General features: G+C 36.7%; 7 protein-coding genes and 1 non-coding gene across 12 annotated transcripts; 7 read left to right on the forward strand and 1 right to left on the reverse strand.

The window, feature by feature from the left end:
• Nucleotides 1–135: 135 nt before the first annotated feature.
• Nucleotides 136–5,031, forward strand: LOC103841007 (GATA transcription factor 18). The gene is made up of 2 exons (XM_009117516.3): nt 136–4,088; nt 4,464–5,031. The coding sequence occupies exons 1-2, from the start codon at nt 3,582–3,584 to the stop codon at nt 4,824–4,826; spliced, it is 870 nt and encodes a 289-aa protein (XP_009115764.1). The 5' UTR covers nt 136–3,581; the 3' UTR covers nt 4,827–5,031.
• Nucleotides 5,032–5,280: 249 nt separating this feature from the next.
• On the forward strand, nt 5,281–7,766 carry LOC103841008 (DNA-3-methyladenine glycosylase 1). 4 transcript variants are annotated; one of them, XR_627758.3, is made up of 2 exons: nt 5,281–7,239; nt 7,415–7,684. XR_627758.3 is itself a non-coding variant. In XM_009117517.3 (2 exons), exon 1 carries the CDS (start codon nt 6,323–6,325, stop codon nt 7,148–7,150), a length of 828 nt encoding a protein of 275 aa, XP_009115765.1. In that variant the 5' UTR covers nt 5,281–6,322; the 3' UTR covers nt 7,151–7,159; nt 7,415–7,766. The 4 variants fall into 4 exon arrangements, 3 of the variants coding, with proteins under 3 accessions (XP_009115765.1, XP_033137072.1, XP_018509658.1); XM_009117517.3 differs by having other exon boundaries at nt 5,281–7,159; nt 7,415–7,766; XM_033281181.1 differs by having other exon boundaries at nt 5,281–7,161; nt 7,411–7,684.
• Nucleotides 7,767–8,004: 238 nt separating this feature from the next.
• LOC103841009 (zinc-finger homeodomain protein 7) lies at nt 8,005–10,092 on the forward strand. 2 transcript variants are annotated; one of them, XM_033281196.1, is made up of 3 exons: nt 8,005–9,022; nt 9,062–9,107; nt 9,248–10,092. In XM_033281196.1, exon 3 carries the CDS (start codon nt 9,259–9,261, stop codon nt 9,916–9,918), a length of 660 nt encoding a protein of 219 aa, XP_033137087.1. In that variant the 5' UTR covers nt 8,005–9,022; nt 9,062–9,107; nt 9,248–9,258; the 3' UTR covers nt 9,919–10,092. The 2 variants fall into 2 exon arrangements, with proteins under 2 accessions (XP_033137087.1, XP_009115766.1); XM_009117518.3 differs by having other exon boundaries at nt 8,005–9,107.
• A 57-nt stretch (nt 10,093–10,149) lies between these two features.
• On the forward strand, nt 10,150–10,223 carry TRNAN-GUU. The gene has a single exon. It is a non-coding gene; the product is annotated as a tRNA-Asn (tRNA).
• Nucleotides 10,224–11,141: 918 nt separating this feature from the next.
• LOC103841010 lies at nt 11,142–11,999 on the forward strand. The gene has a single exon (XM_009117520.3). It carries the CDS (start codon nt 11,436–11,438, stop codon nt 11,775–11,777), a length of 342 nt encoding a protein of 113 aa, XP_009115768.1. The 5' UTR covers nt 11,142–11,435; the 3' UTR covers nt 11,778–11,999.
• A 1,584-nt stretch (nt 12,000–13,583) lies between these two features.
• Nucleotides 13,584–15,790, forward strand: LOC103841012. Its single transcript, XM_009117522.3, has 4 exons — nt 13,584–13,857; nt 14,098–14,768; nt 14,880–15,302; nt 15,384–15,790. The coding sequence occupies exons 2-4, from the start codon at nt 14,105–14,107 to the stop codon at nt 15,542–15,544; spliced, it is 1,248 nt and encodes a 415-aa protein (XP_009115770.1). The 5' UTR covers nt 13,584–13,857; nt 14,098–14,104; the 3' UTR covers nt 15,545–15,790.
• LOC117127821 (lipid phosphate phosphatase epsilon 1, chloroplastic) lies at nt 15,487–17,885 on the reverse strand. Its single transcript, XM_033278493.1, is given in 4 exon segments — nt 15,487–16,471; nt 16,473–16,570; nt 16,660–16,893; nt 17,844–17,885. Coding segments are annotated over 4 exon segments (981 nt in total). The 3' UTR covers nt 15,487–15,864.
• Nucleotides 16,889–22,423, forward strand: LOC103841013. The gene has a single exon (XM_009117523.3). It carries the CDS (start codon nt 21,370–21,372, stop codon nt 22,129–22,131), a length of 762 nt encoding a protein of 253 aa, XP_009115771.1. The 5' UTR covers nt 16,889–21,369; the 3' UTR covers nt 22,132–22,423.
• The last annotated feature ends 100 nt before the right edge of the window (nt 22,424–22,523 follow it).

Here is a 22,523-nt window from a genome sequence, read left to right on the forward strand (position 1 = left end):
GGGGAGTATTATTAGTTCTTTGACCTTTCCTTTTTAGAGAGTCCTTCTTTGACCCATCAAGATTCAAGAGTCGAATCTCTCTCTTGCTAAGCTAACATGAAAAATGAAAAATGAAAAATATAAAATATAGAATAAAAAGGAGATATATAATTCATACAAGTGTATGGATAGGCTTATTGGACTGTTGCTTTGATGATTCTGGGAAGGTACTTCACTTGAATAGAGGGGATTCTTCCCTTTATCTTTTGGGTTATTCACAATCTAATCTATTAGCTTTTCTTTTCATGCAATATTTTTCTTGTTACTCTAAAAATTCATCCAAATCTTCCTGGATATTCTCATGTCATTATGATTCTAACTTCGTGTTCTCTTCATTAAAATTCCCACAAGGAATTGGATTCTCATAGGATTTCGATACGTTACCAAACCATATCATGACCATGATTGTTGTTCTAATTAACTTCTAACGAGACCACTGAATATTTTTCGCCAGACGTTATATTTCACTAAGATTATTGAGAATGTTTTATACATTGTGTTTTTTTCTCAACTTTATGATATAATTTCATAGCATGTTTTATATGTATCTCGCTTTTTTTAACAACTCCAATGTACTTTTCTTCTATACTTCAAAACAAAGTAATTCTACATTAGAGTTGAGTTTTGTTAATAATTTTATTGTATATTGCAAAACTGAGTAATGAATAAAAATGAAATAACACTATTAGCTATTTTTTAGATAAATTTAAAATTTATTCTATTGTAAGTTAAAATTATAATAAGATTAAAAATATGGGTTAATTTGCTAGATGACTATAACGGGAAAAATATTAGTTTGGTAGTAAGAAAGTAGAGAGAGATAGGAAGGGAAATGAAGAGAGAGATGATTATATGGTTAGATGATGAAATATAGTTTTTTTTTATTATAGGGTCAAATTTTCCTATAAATATTTATCCTAAAATGTACAATACAAATGGAACGAGCTTGAAAATCCTCTGCAAGTTGGGCATTAGAACATCTCCAATGTATAATTCCATTTTTTTCTTCAAAATGGAGTAAAAGTGAAAATAGAGTAAACTTTCTCCAACTCTACTTCATTTTCCACTTCATAATGCAGTGATGAACAAACAAAAAATAGATTACTCCATTTATAGAGTAAATTTCATTATGGAGTGAGATATGAAGTTGAGTTGAAGCATTTTTTACTCCATATTCAGTTTTATTCCATTTTAGAGAAAAAAATAGAGTAGAGATGAAGATGCCCTTACATCCTCCAATATGGTGTCGGCTCTAACCATCTAGCTTATCCAAAAATTAAAATAAAATATTGTGATTCTCATTATATAGTTAATCCACCCAAATTAAATACCACTCTGATTATGTGACCTTCAGAGCATCTCCAATGTATATCTTTATATTAGCAAATCCAACTCTATAATAGAGATCTCTATTTTAAAAGAAAATATAGAAGAATCCTACTTTTTACCTCTATATTTAGAGATGAAAATAGCAAATCTCTATATTTTCCCCTATAAATAGAGGAACTCTATTATAAAAGCATACATTGAAGCAAATTCACCTCTATAATAAAGTTTTTCTATTTTGGAGAAAAATATAGAAATAAAAATAAAGGTGGGTTGGAGATGGTCTCACATGGTGTGACTGAATACTTTTTTATATGCCATCCTTCAATGGTCAAGTAAAAGCCCCCCGTAACACTCACAAATATCAAAACTTAATATTTTTTCTTTCAGATTTTAGTATTTTTCTTCTTATTAGTATTAGGCATTTGCAAGGTTTTTTTATTTTATTTTTATCAGGTAAAAAATTTCATTGTCAAATATTTCGCAAGACTAAAAATGATATTTGAAAACGTAGAAAGAATATATAATTGGATTATGTATATATCTTTGAAAAACTTACATATAGGTAAATAATAGATACATCATTCCATCACCACTGCTGCCTATATATGCAACTGAATGGTTTCTCCTATCTTCTATCTGCAAATGTAACAATCGAGTGTCCACGATTTGAAGAAATGGAGGGTTTTAATTAATTAAAGCATAAACATAAACATACACAAGTTCAGAAAAACAAAACAAATCCAATTAAATAAGGGAAGAAGACTAGTATTCGTTGACGACAAGAGTAGAGTAGACTCTAGCTATAGCTACAAGTTTTGAAGAAATCTAATAACCAAATCTCAGTCATTTTACTTACATCATCATGGATCATCATTAACCACATGAGGCTGAGCAGATATCGAACGTGTGACTGCGATGTGGAAGTAAAAGGACGAGGCAACGCGCGAGTTGGCAGGTGCGCGTGAGATTAGGGTTTTAGGGCAGAAATACGGAAAGAGACAGAGATTTATTTGGAAGAGAACAAATAAAAAATCAAAATTTGATCCTCGTGATCGGAGATTTTTTGCAGTGATGACTGTACTCTTCTTCATCTCCTCTCTCACCCCTTGTCACGTGGGCTAAATTTTGACCATCAACATCACATCACTCTCTCCTTCTTCTACTTCTTCGAGTATTTTGCATGTTTGGTTTTACTCCACAAGAAGATAATTTCAAATCCTTTTTACAATTATGTAAGATATAGGAAACATTCGTGTGTGAGTGACATAATCATTAGTACTTTTAAAAGTAATAATCAATTAACAAGAGTTTGTATGTATGATATATGGTTGTCCAAAACTTGCATGTTTTTCAACCGATCCCACCATCTCATTTATTAACACTAAGATCTAACCAAAGTTTTTTTTGTCAAACAGATCTAGCCAAAGTTTATTCTGAAGATTATGGAAGCCTCTAAATGAATGATTTCGATTTTCTACATAGTTTCGAGCTGTTCTTAATTACAAATCTATTTAAATTTCCCCTGTAATTTTTTTTTTCATAACTCGTGAATCATCGAATAGAAGTTTACACTAATTCTCGTAATTTGGGAAAGAGCCGTGTATTAGCGTTACTAAATTCGTTATTTTCAGGGTAGACCATCCAGACCATATAATACTATATTACCACTAAGTACATTTGTTTGTCTTCTACATATTTTTATAATGTATGTCGTCATGTAATTTCTATACCTTGTCATCCTTTTTTTGTAAAGGCTAATCACCTCCTTAAGGAATGTCTTTGTTATACTAAATATAGAAAAACATGAGCTAATTAACTCAAAATAAGTCTATTTGATTCAATTGATTATCGACATAGTCAGATACCGTAAGTTTATTTTTTTACTTTGCTGTAAAACTTGATGAACTGGTACATCGTATTTTGTAATAAAAAAACATTTAAAAGCAAACTAACCCCACTTGATTAAATGATACTATAAATTAATATGTTCTTCGTAAAAAGCTGCGTCCCCACATATTCTATTGATTTTAAATATTCGTTTTACTAAAAACCTGCGTATACACTTCTGATTCTATATATAGGTGTGAGACCCTCTTCTATTTTCTTCACTTCACTCCACTCCAACGTAAAAACCTGCTACTTCAATCTATCTCTTCAGAGTTTCTTTATCTTCTCTTAATTTAGACTTAGGGTTTTCAAAGTTAGAGAGAGAGATGATGCAGACTCCCTACAATACTTCAATGCAGGGGCAGTATTGTCATTCTTGCGGAATGTTCCACCACCACAACCAAAGCAGCTGCTACAACAACAACTCCAACGCCGGCTCTTACTCAACGGTCTTTTCCATGCAAAGCGGCGGCGTTTACGAGCCTAATGGCGAGGATTATTACTCTTCCTCCGTCGTTGACTGCACTCTCTCTCTTGGAACTCCTTCCACACGCCTTTGTGAGGAGGATGAGAAACGCAGACGCTCTACTCCTTCTGGTGCGTCTTCTTGCATCTCCAACTTCTGGGACTTGCTTCAAAACAAAAACAACAACAACTCCAAAATGACGCCTAGTAACGTCCCTTCTTACTCCATTGCTAATTCCATCAAGCCAGGACGCGGTTGCTCCGGTGGCAACGGCAGCGGCGGTGGCGACTCTCTCCTTGCCAGACGCTGTGCCAACTGTGACACAACCTCAACTCCACTATGGAGAAATGGTCCTAGAGGCCCTAAGGTAGCCTATTAATACGCAACAAAATGAATTTTCTTGTGGATAATCAACAAATAAAACAATGATTGCAAAAAAGTATACATTTCACCTCTTTTTCTCTTTATTTTTCGTACTCTTTAACGGATTTTTACTGTGAATATAACTCTACTTATTGTATACATCATTGAATAGTGCTTTTGATGGTTAATTAGGTGTTGGACATGTTTTTGAAACTTTCAAAAGCGACCTCTTATATAAATAAAAAGATTTTTGAACCGAAGTTATTTCATCCTTCAAAAAAAAAAAGAAATCCGATTCTCTATAAGCTTTATTTATTGAAAACGACATTAAATTGTGATATTGATGGTTAAATGATATGGATGTTTTTGGAATTTACAGTCCCTATGCAACGCATGCGGCATTCGTTTCAAAAAGGAAGAGAGAAGAACCACGGCGGCTTCAGTGAACGCGGTCGTCGGAGCTGCACCCGTAGCAGTTGATCACTACAGTCATCACAACGCCGGCTACAACAACTACAGTATTGCAACTGGTAACAACAATAATGGTACTTTGTGGGGTCATCACACGACTCAGAGGGTTCCGTGCAACTATCCGGCAAACGAGATTAGGTTCATGGATGATTACGGCGGCGCTGGAGCTAGTAACTGTGATTCTGATGGTGGTCACGGCGGCGTTCCGTTTCTTTCGTGGAGGCTTAATGTGGCGGATAGGGCAAGTCTTGTCCATGACTTCACCAGATAAAAAAAGGAAAGAGCAATTTACGTTAGATTTTAAATTTTCCATGTGGTTTTTATTATATTATGTCTAATTTTTAAAAAAAGTAAGAAATGTTTGGAAAAAAGATAGAAGTGACGATGTTAATGGTATTGAAAGCGACGGTCTAACTTATTGTTTATCTATAAAGTAGAGCTGTGATCAATTTTAAAATTTCGACTTTCTATTTTCATTTTCAGAATTTAAACCTCTTCCTCTATGGGAAATTTCTCTGCCTTTAGCCTTTGAAATGAATAGTATGGTGAATGTGAATATCACACATAAAATACATGGATTGATGTAATCATGACTTTAGTAAGAAAAAAGAGTTTGTAGTTCAGAGAAAAACACAGGCCAAAAATAAAGACATAGGATACAACTATTTTAATGTATATAGTTTTGTGGTTGGAAGGATAAGTTTCAGTTCCAGCTGAGTCTCTGAATTTCACAACTGAGACTTTAATTATTATTGTGTGTGTGTTTAATTGATTAAAAACTAAATAAAATAAAATTTTGGAGATTGAAATCTAATCGTCGAATAAGGAGATTAGATTCTGATCGTACCAATGTGGGTTTACTCATGTCTGTGGTACTGTTGTGTGTTCAGTATGGATCAGAGCATTGTAGTGATTTAATGAACTTATTTTTGTCGTATTATGCTCTATTTTTCTCTCTCCTCCTTCATATATTGACCGTCGTTTTGTCTTTAATCAATTTACCTCATCTTGACCTTATGTTCGTGTCAATATGCGCTGAACAGAATATTTTCATTTGTTTTTTATATTAGTTTCTACTGAACCGATTCTGCAGCATTGTTTGTACTAATCTACCAGCTTTTTAATCTACTGTGCACGATCACACAAAATCTCATTGTTATACTAATAATTATTTTGATATTTTGTAATATTAAACTTTCTTCAATATCTAAGTTTGATATCTTAACCACGTAGTGATATCCAAGGCTAAGGTGAAACAAGGCGTAGTTTTATTGATGTTATTCAATTCTTGTCAATAACTAAGTTGCTATTGTTTAGGCAAATGAAGAGATAACCATGTCGTATGGCTGGCTAATTACAAAACCCAAAGTCAGAGTAGTAGTATAATATTGTCTCACTATAGATTAGACTTTGGCCAAAGTACATTGTTAACAAAAAAAAAAAATGATAATCTACCACATGTGCGAGATCACAAGCTTCAGAAAAATCGGGCTAAAATGAGCGTTATTAAGATTTGTATTAGGCTTTGCGCAAGGATATAGAAATCAGAGCCACTAATTAGCTCAATGGTATCGACGACCTGCAGTGTGTAATTCAGTCCAAAACGTATTATTGGGCTATATAGGGGCCGACTGATAATTATCGAGGCCCATTAAGAGCCCCAACAAAGAGTTTGATTGGGCTTAAGGCGAAGCACTTCTCTCCGACAGTAAACTGCTAACGAGTTTGACGATCATCACAGAACCGCAGACCAATCCTGTCGTCGCCATGTCTCTCCGTAAAACCCTAACCGCATTAAGCCGACCTCCGTCGCCAATCTCCGCCGTCAATCTCGAAGCTGCAGAGCCCTCTCGCTCTTCACAAATCACTTTCCGACCCCGTAAACTCCGGAGAGTTTCGTTAGATGATCTGAATCCGTCGCCGACGACGATCACCGCGTCTCCTCTATCCTCGAAGTCGACGGTTGATATCGCGCTCCGCCACCTCCTAATCTCCGACGAGCTCCTCGGAGGAGTAATCTCGGCTCACAACACTCCCCCCGTGTTCGAATCAACCAGCACACCGTTCCTCTCCCTAGCGAGATCCATCCTCTACCAACAGCTCGCCACCAAGGCTGCGAAGTGCATCTACGATCGGTTCATCTCTCTGTTCCCCGGCGGAGAATCAGGTGTCCTCCCTGAGTCCGTCATCTCAGTCTCCGCCGTGGATCTTCGTAAGATCGGCGTCTCCGGGAGGAAAGCGAGCTACCTCCACGACTTAGCCGGAAAATACAAAAGCGGCGAGCTTTCCGATGAGATGATTCTGGAAATGAGCGATGGAGAGCTGACCGACCGGTTAACTTCGGTTAAGGGGATTGGAGTGTGGACGGTTCACATGTTCATGATATTCTCGCTTCACAGGCCTGATGTGTTGCCTGTGGGGGATCTCGGCGTGAGGAAAGGCGTGAAGGATCTTTACGGTTTGAAAAATCTTCCTGGTCCGTTGCAGATGGAGCAGCTTTGTGAGAAGTGGAGGCCTTTCAGGTCCGTTGGTTCATGGTACATGTGGAGACTCATCGAGTCTAACAAGACTTCTAAGACCAAGTTGTCTAAATAAACTAGTCAGGTAATAATACCCATCTCTGCCATTGAATGCCGGAGTATACTATAATTAGAAAGGAGAAGAGACATTAACATTTATTTGAAGTAAGTTTCCTGAATTGGTATATGCCTTATGATTAGTAGCTTTTTTTCCTTTGGAATAGATTCTGTCAATCTTCCCTAATCCATGAACCTCGTTTTCATTTTTTTTTTGATGTTTCTTCTATATCTAGCATAATTGGTTGTAATTAATCTTGGGGGTCATTGATTGCATACTCAGGGCACACTTCTTCTTGGTCGGTCAGGACAGCTAATCTCTCACCTTGTGATGAAGAAGCTATTCCACGCCCATCAACCACTTGTTGTTGCATCTTCGCTTCTCTTCCAAGCTTCACTTGCTGGAAAATCTTGAGTTTCGTTTTCCTGTCTTTGCGCAATTTAGAGCACGTGAGAGGAAAATGCATTTGTACTTTTAACAGTGTGGTGGTTGTAACTTGTGTACTACCGTAGAAATACATTATCAAAACTAGTTTCATTTTGCTTGGGTTCATTGTAACAACACTATTGGACTTCGGCCAATGTCTCCAGTGACCCAATTAAATTAATCAGAAAGCTTGGATCTGACTCTGCCATGTCATATATGTTCAACAAGTTACTAAAGTCTAAAGATTTGGCGGAGTTTCTATATGGCAAATCTATTTTTCATTCATTTCGCTATATTTGGTATATAAGACGATTATCATAAAGTGTAACACAGCTGTGAGAAAACACAGAATCTGAAAACAAGACGTGAGGCATGTGGAGATAAATGAAAAGTGCAGGTCTTTGTTTGTGCTTATGTGGACCAGCTTTTATTCCTTTTTCACTCAACCCCGTTCCACCAGAAAATTAATTTAACAAGTCTTCTCTTTCAAGACTTAAGAATTGCCCCTGTTTAGTTATTGCTAAAGCTTGTCCAGTAACCCTAGTTACGTTGGTATGGGAAGTTGAAGCTGTATTAAATACCAACTAATCTCCATGCAAATCTAAGTCATCACAGTTGTTGATACTGCTTATTTTTCTCATATTTATTGTAACATTAACTAGTTCGGATTGAGAAGTTTTGACGCCTGATAATTAAACAGAGATATTATGAGAGTGTATTTATACAAACAGTGGTCATATAATTGGTTTTATATCACTATTTTATGATATATCAGACTTTTTATATATGTAAATGTGAACTACTCCTTAACACCCGATTTCAATTTGATTTATATATCAAATGACACATAATTCAACTAAACTAAAATCATTAACTGAGTTTCTTCTCCATTTCTCTTTCCACAGTCTGAAATGAATTGGCGAATCTACCATGAATTCGTAATTTTAGTCAGATTTTTTAATTTGCCCCCGTTAAAATTTATAATTATAAAGATTTGGACAGTGTTTGATAGTTTTGCCCCTGATCAAATCTTGTTCTAGATCCGCCACTCTGAAGTCTTTACTAGTTGGTAAATAGTTTGACTAACCTAGGGTTTTTGCAGACACGCATTAATTAGTAGCCCCAATAAAATTTGTCACAAAAGAAAATGGAGAAAAGTAGACACATGCAATAATGGGAGATGGGCCAAAGTTGCAGGTAGTGAGAGATAACAAACACATGACAATGTCTCGAAATTAAGAGGCACCACCACTCACACACACTCTTCTCTCTCTCTCTACTCTCTACTCTCTAGTACGTTTTGAGTGTTTTTAAAATAACAATCAATACTTTGTTGGATTTTCATGTGAAATTAAACTTGATGGGTGATAGGAAACAGATGCACCCACGTCATCACCAGTCACCACCACCATTTCTACGTCTCTCCATCTTCTTTCAATTATCAGTCTCATCTTCCAAATCCACACTACTAGCTCTTTTGCTTTTTTTTTTTTTTTGAACTTATACTAGCTCTTTTGCTGAAACAATAAGATCTACAATCCCTATCCAGGTGAGACTAAACTCCATCAGCTTTCTTTTATAAGCCTTAATTAATAAGATAAGAACTAATCATTAACCACATGAGATAAGCTTTTCTGCATGCATTAGTGTGATAACTCTAAGTATTACGAAGTTGTCTTTTTTTTTCAGTCAAATTAACAATGGAGCATGGAGGAAAATGCAATGCAATTGCTACCACAACAAAAATCTCAACCAAAATCTTAGAAGCAAAACCACATACCAACTCTTATCCGAAAGCCAAACCCGGTTTAGATCCGACTTTACCTCCATTCTTGGTCAAGAAAGAAAACCATAAACCGAGTTCACGTGGTGACCAAGAAACCAAGTACAAGGAGTGCCAGAAGAACCACGCGGTCTCAACCGGAGGACACGTGGTGGACGGATGCTGCGAGTTCATGCCTGGAGGAGAAGAGGGCACACTCGGTGCGCTAAAATGCGCAGCATGCAGTTGCCACCGGAGTTTTCACCGGAAGGAAGTCTACGAACATATAAATAGTACACAAGAGCTGATGTCTCCGGCGTTTTACCGCAGTGGTAGCTTGTACAAGGCGATGATACAACCACGTGGATTGTATCTTCCGAAGAAGAAGAGGATAAGGACGAAGATCAATGAAGAACAAAAGGAAAAGATGAAGGAATTTGCAGAGAGGCTAGGGTGGAGGATCCTGAAGAAAGACGAAGAGGAGATCAATAAGTTCTGTAGGTTGGTGAATCTGAGAAGACAGGTTTTCAAAGTGTGGATGCATAATAACAAGCAAGCAATGAAGAGGAATGGTAACGCTTGTAATCTGCAAAAATGAAACTAAATTTTGGGTCTATAAGTTACTTTTGAATATGAATCCCTGATTATTTTATAGGATTGTAGATGCAAATCTGGACAACAGAAGAGTCTATTATGTTTTGATTTCTTATGTTTATGTGCGTTTTTAATTTTCTTAGTTTATGACTGCAACGAATTGAATAATTTTGATACATTTAATGGGATAAACGTTAACAAATAATTTTGTATTAAGACAACACAAATCAAATTAGCTGGAATAGCTCAGTTGGTTAGAGCGTGTGGCTGTTAACCACAAGGTCGGAGGTTCGACCCCTCCTTCTAGCGATTTTTTAAATTAGTTTGACTGTTTTGAAAAAAAATATAGGCTTAATCTTCATTCATATTGTATTGTGGAAGCCCAAACCAGGGACATCGTACGGTCCGAATTTAGCGTCGTTATATATTTGGTTCATACTTGCCATAGCGATTTAGTTAAACTGTTAAAGCGTACTCAAAACTGTGGACTTAATGTTTGGTCAAGAAGTTTATACATGTCTTTTCTTGATTTGTGGTTATTCCTGGTTGGTTTGAAGATGGCGAGGAATAGAGAACCAGAAAGCAACACTTCTTAGCAAAAGACGAACACCAAGAAGAACTTGCGTCGATCAAAAATGGTTTTTGCTTCTCTATTACAAAATATTTGTTCTGTTGCAACATACTGAAATTGAGTTACATACAGCAATCTTATTACCGAGTCTTCCTAGTGTATGATTATTGCTTCTTTCTTACAAGATGTTTAGCTTTTGTGTTATCTCATCTATTTTTAACGCAGCATGCTGTGACTGTGAGACGCACCGACTATGGCAATGTTGTAATCAGTGTTCTGCTCTATTTGAAAATGGAAAAATCTGATTTTAAAAAGAGCTTTCCCATCCTTTTAGACACGACCATGTCTAACTTCAAAAAAGGTTATAAAACAAGGAGAATTAATATGATCAGTCAAGTCCATCTGGATTTGGAAACAAATGCTTCCTATATTTCTTTGCAGATGGTTTCTGAGAGGTTTCTTTTGATCTTGTAAGTTCTGTAAGTTGTTGTAATCTTCTTTCGAGTCAAATTTATAAAGTTGCAACGTTTTTTTCTTGGTTCTAATAATAATAAGTTGTTGGAGGAGACAAATAAAGTTAGTTTTACACACGACAAGTTAGTCTAAACACTAAAGCCATTTTCCATTTCAATTTGTCTAGACGATGTAGACGTATAATAGTCAGCATAAAACACATTTGACCGGCGATTAAATAGGTTAAAATGTATACACCATGTAATACTAAGTCACTAACACATGCTTTTTATTAAACTATACACATATTTAATTTTATTAGTTGGAGATCTACACAAATATAAAAGTCAACAGATCTACTATTTTTCTTTTCATATCATAAAGCAAACTTGGCCTACATACTTAAATAAACACAACCACCAAGAGAAAGATTCAAGAACACACCTAACCAAGAAAAGAAGAAAAACTCATTAACTTTTTTTCCCCATCATACAACCATGTTTAGAGCCATGAGCACCAGGAAAGTCCACGGCGGCTACGAAAAGCTCGTGGAAGATGAACCGAAGTTGAAGCGGGTCACGAGCGTTCCGGCTAGTGTTTATGGTAATTCAAGAAACCCGGTTCAAGAGGAGGTGAAGAAGACACCGACGGTGAAACCAACCGGTGGTTCTGTTCATCCCTTGCTAAGTTTCTTCGACGTACGTTTTCAGAAGAAGAAGAAGAAAACCAAGAAGAGTTTGGCCACGGCGAAACCAGAGTTTGCGAGGTATATGGCGTATGTTAAGGAAGGAGGTGTGTGGGATCCTAATTCTAACGCACCGGTGATTCATTATAGATAGAATCATGGAGGAAGAGGAATAAAGACTTGTATTTCTTTTATATATATTATCTATTGAAAAAAGAAGAAAAATAGTTCTTGGTTCTATTCAAAAGATGGATCAAAAGTTCAAAACTATGAATTTCTCATGTTTTATGAATTGATGTATTAAAAAAGGTTTGTTTAGTACACTTTCATTGAGTTACTGCCTACACGAATAATATAAATTCAAGGTTCATGAGCTTATTATGGTTTAATAACTTGGTTTTTAGAAAGGAAAAGTAAACGATTTGTTGATGAGAATCAAATCAACTGGTAGTTGCTGATATAGGAGGTCCAGAGTTGTTTGCTTTGAATCAGGTTCTATAATCTTGATTTCATACCTTTAGTTTCTGTTATAAAAAATTAAAATAAAGGAGGAAAGTTTAGCTGACTAAGAGCATCCTTATTGCTAGGACCAAGATTTAGTTTCTTAGGATAGTTTATTAATATATGAGCATTAAGAGACAATGTTAAGATACTTGCATAAGAGTGTAGATTATTGGTAGATACGTTTTTAGGTTCTTAGTTAAATAGTAATCATATAACGGAGGACAGAGGAGTGAGAGATACCTGGTTTACAATCGATTCGGCGGAGAGATCGGTGGACTGAGTGGTCGGTTGAAATCGGCGGAGAGATCGCCGTCGACTGAGAGACCACGAGAGAACGGAGACGATGTGAATGATTACGAGAACGGAGAGATCGTCGTCAACTGAGAGACCACGAGAGAACGGATCGGTGTGGAGTGAGGGGTGGGTAGAAATCGGCGGAGATCACTCCGTGGAGTGAGGGGTCGGTTGAAATCGGCCGAGATCATGTGCTCTGGTGAAGTCGCCGAGGAGAGAGAGAAGGAGAGAACGGAGACGAAGAAAATGATTTACACACAGTTCACGCGACTTTCCTTACCCCGTTCGGTCTTGCTCTCTACCGATGACACGTGCCCTTAAGGACGTGCATAAAACACTTCTTAATTAACAAACGTCTTCATCGTTTTTAACTTATTTTGATTTAATTTTCGTGTTTTAATACCTAAGATACGCCGATAATCATGCTCTAAGGTAGACTAATTGGTAAAGTTGTCTCCGGTAAAGTTCTGCTCTTCCCAGGCTCGAATCCATACATTTATTTGATCAAAAAAAAAAGGAGGAAAGTTTCAAATTTCAAAATCTCAATGGCAAAAGCCAAAAACATTTGAGTTTTTCTTCTGATGAAATAGTAAACTTATTAGAAAAGATTATAATAATGAGTGAGGTAGTCAGTCTCCTTCATTCTGAAGACCATATTTTAAAAACTATTTTGTTTTTTTTTAACAAATCTGAATACTCGTGTAAACGTGTTCACATGGGTCACGTTTATGAAATGGCTCTAAAATATCAAATTCCAGCTAAGAAGAAAACAAAAGCAACTTATAAAATAGTTTTCAAATCGGGCTTTACAGATTCGTGAACAGACAAACTGGGCCATAAAAGCTAAAACAACCAAAATTTGGTTTTAGGACCTAATGTTGCCACGTTCTCGCTCTGATGACGTATTTAAGATAGGACCCGTTCATATAAGAATAAGACCCACACTTAACAAGATCCCCTCACGACATGGTAAGGAACTGTTCTCGAAACCCTACCACCGTTGAATTATTTACAAAAAATACCCCCTCTTTATCACGCCGACCAATCTCGTTAGTCATAACCTCGGAGGCTAAATACGTCTTTTGCAAGTCTTTCTAGAAGACACGTTTGTGTAAAATGTTCGACGAGGATTAATTCAGGGATTTAGTATATAAAATAACGAATTTGTTCAGAAAATTAGTCGCCAAGAAAAAACAAAATCAAATATTTGCGGAGAGGCAAAGCAGAAGAAGAAGTATCGTTTGCGATTAAAAAAAAAAAGCCTTGGAGAAGAGGTTAAGCTTCTTCCCTCCTCCTCTGCATCTCTTATACGATGCCGTATCACCCCTCTCCTTCCTCTTCAACCAATCTTCACCGTCGTCGTCTCGCTTCCGTCTAACAACCGTTGAATTAGATCCTTTTGAGCTTCTTCCGTTGAGATCTTCTTCTCGCGCGAGGTAATCGTTCTCTTACGCCACGAGAATTACCGTTTGATTTCTGGAAAATTAGTTATCGTTTAGATTTGAATCTTATAGGTGTTTGCGTTTGGGAGATTCGATTGACTTCTCGAATTGACCTTTTCGTGAGCTGTCTTTGTTGTGGTTTAGTGGTAGCGATTGTCAATTGTATCTTCGGTTTGTTTCGATTGAAATGAATAACAACGTTGTGTGGTTTTCATCTCGTATTGATGATTGCAGAGCCACGATGCCTACTTTCTCTGCAATTGCTTTGGATAGAATGCTAGAGCCAGGTGCTGCTTCCACGTCTCCTTCGCTTCATTATTCAAAGCCACCGTTATCTAAGCTGGAGAATGGCACTCGTCCTCAGATGTCACCGGCTCTCTACGCCACTCCTGATGCTATCCCTCTACCTAACTCTCCATCCTCATCTTCCTTCCCACCGTCGCCTTATATCATCAACCACAAATCACGCGGTCCTCGTCTTTTGAAAAGCTCTTCCGAGGCTAACGTGGCTTCCCAACAGAAGCCCCTTGAAGATGAAGGTGTTACTGGCGGTGCTGATGTGAAGGTTTCGCCTCGGAGGAAGTCCACCTCCTTCTCGTTTCCTATCAGCGAGGCTACTGAAGAGGATTATGCCAATGGTGTTTATGATCGCCAAGTTGGAGACTTTAGTTTTGATGGGAAACTTGGTAATGGAAAGTTGGAATTGGATAGTGCTGCCAATAATGATTTAGAATGGGAGAACAATCTGCCGGAGCCTTTCACTGCCAAGGTAGATAAGGAGAGTGAGTCTGAAGATTTCTATGACCCGGGTGAGTCAGCAAGCTTCACAAGTAACACCGATGCAGGAGAGGAAGGCTCACACAGACTTGCTACCCCTGTGGGAGAGTTTTATGATGCTTGGGACGGTACGTTTCTAATGCTTATGATCTTAGCGTTCCCTGGGTAGTATGGTTGTAACTGTTTTGTGATTTATCTAATACTCTTAACGTTAAAGGTCTTACTTTTTGGTCTTCCAGAGCTATCAAGCGACAGTGGAATGCAGAGTTCAGTTAACAACAATGAAACTGAGCTTAGGGAGATAAGGCTGAGTTTACTAATGGAAATCGAGAAGAGAAAACAAACAGAGGAGGCGCTGGAGCGGATGCAAACACACTGGCAGATGCTCCGTGAGCAGTTGGCCCAGGTTGGTGTGTTCGTTCCTATTGATCCAACCACCTCCACCAGCAACATGAACCTTTCAGAAGAACTACGCTGCCAGCTCGAGGTTGCTAGGTTTGTCTCCGACTCCTTAGGCAGAGGTATGGCTAAGGCGGAGGTAGAGATGGAGATGGAAGCTATGCTCGAAACTAAGAACTTTGAGATCACACGTTTGTCTGACCGTGTGCACTACTACGAAGCTGTGAACCGGGAAATGTCTCAACGAAACCAAGAAGCCATAGGTAAAAAAGAAACTCAAATTAATATGTCATTTCTGTTTTTCTTGGTTCTATGGATCTGATCACGAACCTTGTTGATAACAGAGGTGGCACGAAGAGAGAGACAGAAGAGAAAGAAGAGGCAGAGATGGATATGGGGATCTATTGCAACAACTATTACCCTAGGAAGCGCAGCATTGGCATGGTCTTACATTCCTGCGTCCCGACCATCATCAGAAGCATCACAGACTCTCAAGGATGATTAAGTAAGCCCTCTTGTCTCCATAATGGGTGTTTGTTTGATATGGGCAAAGAGAAATAAGATGCAAGACGTTTAGCACGCCTTGTGAATAGAAAATATATACATGTTTGGTTATTTGTTTTAACCGTTCAAGAGGATGTATAGCTCACGAGTAGCTACAACACACATGTTTCGTTTTTTTTGCGGTCGCATACACATTCACTAACATTCAATGTTTGCTCTCTAGTCTCAAATGCGTGGGTTGCCTACATTTGAAACTTTCACAAACGACCTTATGGTTTGGTAGATATTTTAAGCAGATATGGAAAGTTAAAAAGGTTATGCTCATCTATCGTGTCTGAACCAGTTGAGTACAACGTAGGCTGCAAAAGCTAGCGTATATGCAGATGCAACCAGAAACACATATAGTTGGAGTAATAGAGATGACTCGTAGGCTTCAAGAAGAAGCAAGTTCCACGTTTTGTACCGAAAGATGCAGAAAACAGAACCCATCAACCCACCAACTACCACTTGATTGCTTGTGTGAAGTTTCTGAGAAACCCTTAACCGTATCTGCACATTTGCAGAGGGAGAGATCAATGCAAATTGGTTTACCAAGAAACTAAATGAGTTTAAAAGCATGCGAATCGAATAGTTGAAACACTTACAAAATATGAACCCAATGCGAGGATGAGCATGCTTAGGAACAGGGAGACTTCGTTGGTTCCAAGCCATTCCATAACTGCACAATAATAACATTGACCAATCTGTCTTAACCGTTGGTAGTGGAAACAATGGATGTCTCGGTTCAAGTTTGCTTTTATCAGACAAAACCGCAAACACAGATATGAAGGACATGGACTGGGCATGGGAAGATGGCATCCCGGGATCAGTTCGCGAGGTTGTAGCAGGCCTCGCTTGGTTAAGTAAACGTTTGAGGAATACAGACAGCTGAATTCGAAACGGAACGAATGATTGCCCACAACGCAGTACCATCATGCCGCAGAAGAATGATGATGGAAGCAAATAGAGCAGACACAACCCATTTTCTCTGTCATTAATTAAAGAACAGTTAAAGAAACACACACACAACACTTAGTGAGGCATTTGTGTGCATCAAAGACACTTCCGTTAACTAACCAAACGATTAAAGATGGCTTCGATCCGACCGCGGGAGACCAACTCGTTCCAGAGCTCCGACAAGTCATTGCTAGCAAATCTCTTGACTAAAACGGTCATAGATCCTAGCGACAGGAAAACCCACGAGGGAGCGATGATCGAACTATGGCTCTGAAAATTAACATTCAAGTCGCGTTGAACGTTGTTTGCTCGAAATGAGGTAATCCTCTGGCGCGTTTTATTGGTATATTTTTTCTACCTCCACTTGGTGGAATAAATGGGTAAACCGATATTGAACCAAAATAATGGGCTTTTGTTACCTCGCATGAGGCCCATTAGAGACCTAGCATAATCATCTCGGATAAACGGGAACACATTTTTGCTTTTATTTCTTTGGACTTTGGAGGAATAAAGGAATCTGTCATGTTGACATGAAAATGTGAAAAGTTAAAATTCGAATATAAATAAATAATGTATCAACGGTGAGAAAGCGTTGTACACGTCGTTTTATTCTAAAGAATATTATAATTTTTAAGCGTTTTTGAACAATGTTGCTAGTATCTGTGGAATTCTGTATACTATATGCATATGAACTAAAATTTGGAGTTATAAATTATATATAAATAACATAACATACTGATAAAATTTTGATATACAAATATGAAAGTAAAATATGCCTAAAGTATTTATGTAAGTTATATAACGTACGACACATTTTAGATATACAGTATATGTAATATAGATCGAATATGCCTTGAAGAATTTTCCACGTATGTTTCTTGAAAATGTATTGGATAAAGTAATATAACGAGTGAGAACGCGTTGTACACGTAGTTTTATTCTGAAGAATATTATAAATGTTTCAGCGTTTTATAACAATGTTGCTTTCTGTGGAATTCTGTACATACATATGCATATCAGCATATGAACTAAAATTTGGATATATATAACTATATAGCATAACATATTGATAAAAGATCAGATAAACAAATATGAAGGTATATAATATGCCCTGAGGTATGTTCAACATAAGTTATATAACGTATAATACATTTTAGATATTTAATATATAAATATACATAATAGATCGAATATGACTTGAAGAATTTTCTACGTATGTTTTCGAAAATATATAAGATAATGACATAAAGGAGAGTATTCTTTATATTTGACCAATTGTTATCAGATTAAACTAGCTGCTTTACGTATGCTTTCAGATTAGATTCTTGGCCATTTCTTTTTGGCATTGAAATACTCAGGTTAAATGTGTAAAATGGTTCTTCTAGCTAGCTTTACACATTGTTACTGTTATGGTGTGATCGTAACCTATTTAACCTAACTTCTTTTGGACACATGATATCATTAAGTAGTAGTCAAGAAACACATTGATTAATTTATATTATAAACAAAAACATGTATTTGATGATTTTTTTGAAACCATGCACCATGTATTTGATGATATTGTATCTTAAAATTTACGAAATGAAAGTTATACCTATATATATATATATATATTATATGGCGGTATAAAGCTTATAACTAGTACCAAAATATTGTAGACAGTAGATGATTTGAATTTAATCTGTAGGAATATATGGCTCATACCACAAGAATGTTTTCTCCTCTTTGTAGTTCCACTTGGGTTTCTCTTTTGATTTTAGAGTCACCAGTTGTGTTAATGGAACAGATATACGATCTTAGTCTACGAGAAATAAAAGTAAATACCACGTCACATCGCATTTGAAATCCACAAAAGATTTGCATTCATATCATCCAAGTTTTTCATATAATTCCATAAATTGAAAAAACCTGTGAAAAATGATATACCTTGAAGTGTGGCTAAAAAGAGTGCAAGTATGGGTGAAAGTGGATACAATGGGCGGAGTGACGATTGCCACACGCCGCGGGAGATACAAACTCTGTATCGTTCTACAAAAGAATTTTTAAATAAGAGAGCAAGATGCGTCCATCAGGCTGTCAAACTCAAATCTTCAAAGTACAGTTTTGGCAGAGATTGACCATGACCCGGTAATGTTTTGAAAATTTATTACAAAATGCTATGAGTTCGGAAATGTATACAGATAACATAGTGTCGTTTTATGTCAAATCGTTCTTGAATATCATGATGGTGTTTTCCATCTCTGGGCTATACTCAAATTAATGTAGCTATGTCAATATAGCTTTGAGTAGTGGTCAACTATTGAATCACGACCCCGAACAAGTAAACCATATCAGTGATTCCTACCCTTTTTTTTGTTTTCAATAAAGATGCTTATTTTTGAAATATAAACTAATATGCACATTTGCACTCGTTGTGAGTTCCATAGCAACAAAATGACTCAACTTTTAGAAGTTCTTTACTCCTACGATTTGTTATATATTAGTACCAAGTTACTGCCAGACAGTCCAGACCCATAAAATTAGCACACACGAGCAACCCTAGTCGTGCATGCATGTGTGTGGTTTGTATGAACAAATAAAAACGCATGTAAGTGGAACTTATGGGCAGAAACTAAAGAAAGATGAACATTAAAGATACCAGTCGACCAATCTTTATTATCCACTAACTATTTTTCCATGTTGATCAATATGGCTTCTAATTATAAATTAAAGCGACTCAAAGCATTCTTTGGATCTTTTAGCCGAATAACTTTACATTTGGCCTCACCTAATATATTAGTTCATGCCGACCAACGAAAGTAGTGTGTCTGTTTCTCTTTGTTAATTATTGATATGTGTGTGTATTTGTAAACACAACCTTGTAATTGTAAATGTAAAATGTAACCTAGAGAAGAATTCGGACAATAGACTTTGAGACAAAAGTCCGTAGGTATCTCTACAATACATGAAAATGAAGCAATGTACAGTATTTTTATACACACGTGATTTATGGCAGTTTAATTATCTGTAGAATCTTTCTCGGAACCATGTGACCGTATTAAATGCGATATTACGTGTAAGCTAATCATAGTCATATTTGTTTATTAGTAGTTGAGTAAGCGCCGTTCTTATTTTCATGCACATGTGATCAGTACCGTGCGAAGAGTTTTAGGGGCCTAAGTCAAGTTTTAAAAATAAATTTATTTACAACCGTATTAAAAATAATTTTCTAATATGATATATTATTTTCACCAAATACACAAGTCTAATATTGTAAAAGAATGAGTTTATAACGTAAATATGTTATATTATGTCATATAGAAAAAAATACATGAATTCAAAAAATGAATTAATTAATTTTCGTAGAAATGTTTTTTTTTTTAAATAAGTCTAAACCACTATACTAAAAATTATTTTAAATTTTAGGGCCCTAAAAACAGTCATATTAATCGGGGGCCTGAGACGAATGCCTTTTTTAATACACTGTAGACACGCCTCTGCATGTGATAATTAGTTTTATCGAATGGGATTATGGCAATTTGCATGTATGAGAGTATAGGCGCTAAACAAAAACAAGATACAATTAAATATCTGTTTATTTAGAATATCCGTAGAGTCGACTGCTAGATTTGTTTTATTTCTGAGAAAGTAAAATTCAAAACAAGATGTTTCTATTATAATTTGTCACTTATATCTGGCCTGCTGCACGATAGTTAATTGTTCAATGTTCGTAACAATTATTATGCGTTAGTATATTTTGTTATCGGGTGCAAAATCAATTATTACATAAAGTTATTTTTAACATGAAATATATTCTGAAAATAGATATATCCTACAAGTTCACTATATATGCATATATATAAATACAACAAACCGAACTAAAAAAATAAAAATGGAATCATAATACCGTTTCGGTAGAAAATATATAGTAAATTTACCAAAGTTTTCTGGGTCAGGTGACCTCACTCCAAAGTATATATGTACATATAATTTGAAAGAGTCGAGATTATATGCATTTTGGAAAATAACATACTGTATATGGTTTTATCAATCGTTAAACAAAATCAAACTTGCTCTCTGTTAAGGGGTATAATTAAACCGTTCTATTTAATGTTGTGCTATTGATAGAAAATGTACAAAAAGTAGAACTGGTTTTGAAAGAAATCGTAGCGTGTCATTTTAATGAAACGGTGAGATGCACGGGAGATATATAAATAATCAGTTTCTTTGTGGTAATAATATATACCAAAATGTTTTTTTTGTCTGAATTTTTAATATACCAAAATGTTGGTGAAGGAAAGAAAAGAGCAAAGTGGTAATCAGATCGGTAGATATACGGATTCCATACGGTTCACGTGAAAACGTGATTCATTCTTACATCACTATTTCATTTTGCCCGGTCCAATTTACTCTTTCTTAATTTACTCTCTGTTTTGTTTAATAACAGCTTAACTCGTTCAAACTTTTTTATTTCTCTGTGAAATTGTTCAAACACACAATATAAATTTTCTTGAATATATGAGTTTACTTTTATTTTATTATCCTGGAGTGATCATACACTTGAATTTATACTAACCTTTACTTTTGACACTTAACTTTTAACAGAAAATTTCAGAATTGAAAGGTCAACAATTGTTGTGTTTAATAATCATACCAATTCAAAATTAGACCCCTAAAACAATGATTTGACAAATTTTAGCCAAAAAAAAAAACAATTATTTGAAAGAAAACAAAAAAGGGGAAAGAAAGTCTATAAAAAGAGACGCTTGGGGAGATGCATGGGTCCACTTCCTTCCTTCTTCTAACTACTTTCTCTCAGTCTTCTCACATTTCTCTATCTGATCGAGAAAAATGGATTCGATCTCTTTCGCCAACGTGAAAGCAGAGAAAGCCAAGGCGCTGCATCGTTTCCAGCGCATTGGTTTCCTCTTCCGCGCAGCAGAGATCTGCCTTGCTCTTCTCTTGCTCTGTTGGATCTTCTCCTCCCTTCCTTTCGCCGCTCGTATCTCCGGCGAGTTTCTCCGTCGTCTCGCTTGCGTCGTCTCCTCTCCTCTCTTCATCTTCGTCCTCGGTAACTCCATCGTCGTCGCCCTTCTCACCACCAAATCCACCGTCTTCTCCAGCGGTGGCGACGGCGGAGGAGAGGCGGATATCTACGACGTGTTCATCAGATCCGGTGAGAATCGCGCCAGTTCTTCCGACGTTAGAGATATCCCGGAAGAGCCCACCGTTTACTACGACAAACAGATGATCGGCACTGAAACAGAATCGGTTTCAAATTCAATTCCGACGGTGGCGCGTGAAGATCACGTGACAACCGAACCGGAGAAGGAAACGGTTACGGTTACTGATGTAGTGAAGGATTATTCTCCTCCTCCGACAAAAGTCTATCGAAGAAGCAAATCGGAAAAACAGAGACAAGATACTGTGACGAAGCCTTCGCTCCGGCGATCGGAGACAGAGAAGTGCCGTGAAACCGTTAAGCAGTGCGAAGAAGTGCCGTTTCCGGAGGATAATCTGACAAACGAAGAGTTTCAGAAAACGATCGAAGCATTCATCGCCAAACAGTTGATTTTCCGTCGCCGAGAATCCCTCGCCGTCGTTATCCCATAACCACATCTAAAATGAGTGCATATATTATATATACATAACTATATATGTATGTATCTTCGAGTTCGAACCAACAAGCACAGTTTTGTAAGGAAAGGACAAATTTAACGGATAGAAGATTGATCGATCTCTGTTTTGTCCTTTCCTTGGTGGTTCGAATACGTATAGCTTCTAAAATGTTCGAATCAAGTTTGTTTTAAAGATTTTGCATTTAGAACATGAACAATATGAATAGCGCTTCTCTGTTTCTCCTAATGTTCACAATTTTTAAATAATTACATAATTTCTTGTCCTTTTTCTATTGGTTCAGCAAGTGTCACTTCCCTGAAGTGGTAATAAAACAAACTTGGAGTAGAAACTATGTTTCGTTACATTATTGGCTTTACCAAATTACT

Source organism: Brassica rapa, chromosome A09, assembly GCF_000309985.2.
Source record: "Brassica rapa cultivar Chiifu-401-42 chromosome A09, CAAS_Brap_v3.01, whole genome shotgun sequence".
Taxonomy (NCBI): Eukaryota; Viridiplantae; Streptophyta; class Magnoliopsida; order Brassicales; family Brassicaceae; genus Brassica; species Brassica rapa.

What these genes read in the sequence shown, in the direction of transcription:
- LOC103841009 (XM_009117518.3), top strand. Translation starts at nt 9,259, where the DNA reads ATGGAGCATGGAGGAAAATGCAATGCAATTGCTACCACAACAAAAATC.
- LOC103841010 (XM_009117520.3), top strand. Translation starts at nt 11,436, where the DNA reads ATGTTTAGAGCCATGAGCACCAGGAAAGTCCACGGCGGCTACGAAAAG.
- LOC103841013 (XM_009117523.3), top strand. Translation starts at nt 21,370, where the DNA reads ATGGATTCGATCTCTTTCGCCAACGTGAAAGCAGAGAAAGCCAAGGCG.
- LOC103841007 (XM_009117516.3), top strand. Translation starts at nt 3,582, where the DNA reads ATGATGCAGACTCCCTACAATACTTCAATGCAGGGGCAGTATTGTCAT. An exon ending in ATGGTCCTAGAGGCCCTAAG is followed by an intron (nt 4,089 to 4,463) that starts GTAGCCTATTAA and finishes TGGAATTTACAG; the next exon opens with TCCCTATGCAACGCATGCGG.
- LOC103841012 (XM_009117522.3), top strand. Translation starts at nt 14,105, where the DNA reads ATGCCTACTTTCTCTGCAATTGCTTTGGATAGAATGCTAGAGCCAGGT. An exon ending in GTTTTATGATGCTTGGGACG is followed by an intron (nt 14,769 to 14,879) that starts GTACGTTTCTAA and finishes TTGGTCTTCCAG; the next exon opens with AGCTATCAAGCGACAGTGGA. An exon ending in ACGAAACCAAGAAGCCATAG is followed by an intron (nt 15,303 to 15,383) that starts GTAAAAAAGAAA and finishes TGTTGATAACAG; the next exon opens with AGGTGGCACGAAGAGAGAGA.
- LOC103841008 (XM_009117517.3), top strand. Translation starts at nt 6,323, where the DNA reads ATGTCTCTCCGTAAAACCCTAACCGCATTAAGCCGACCTCCGTCGCCA.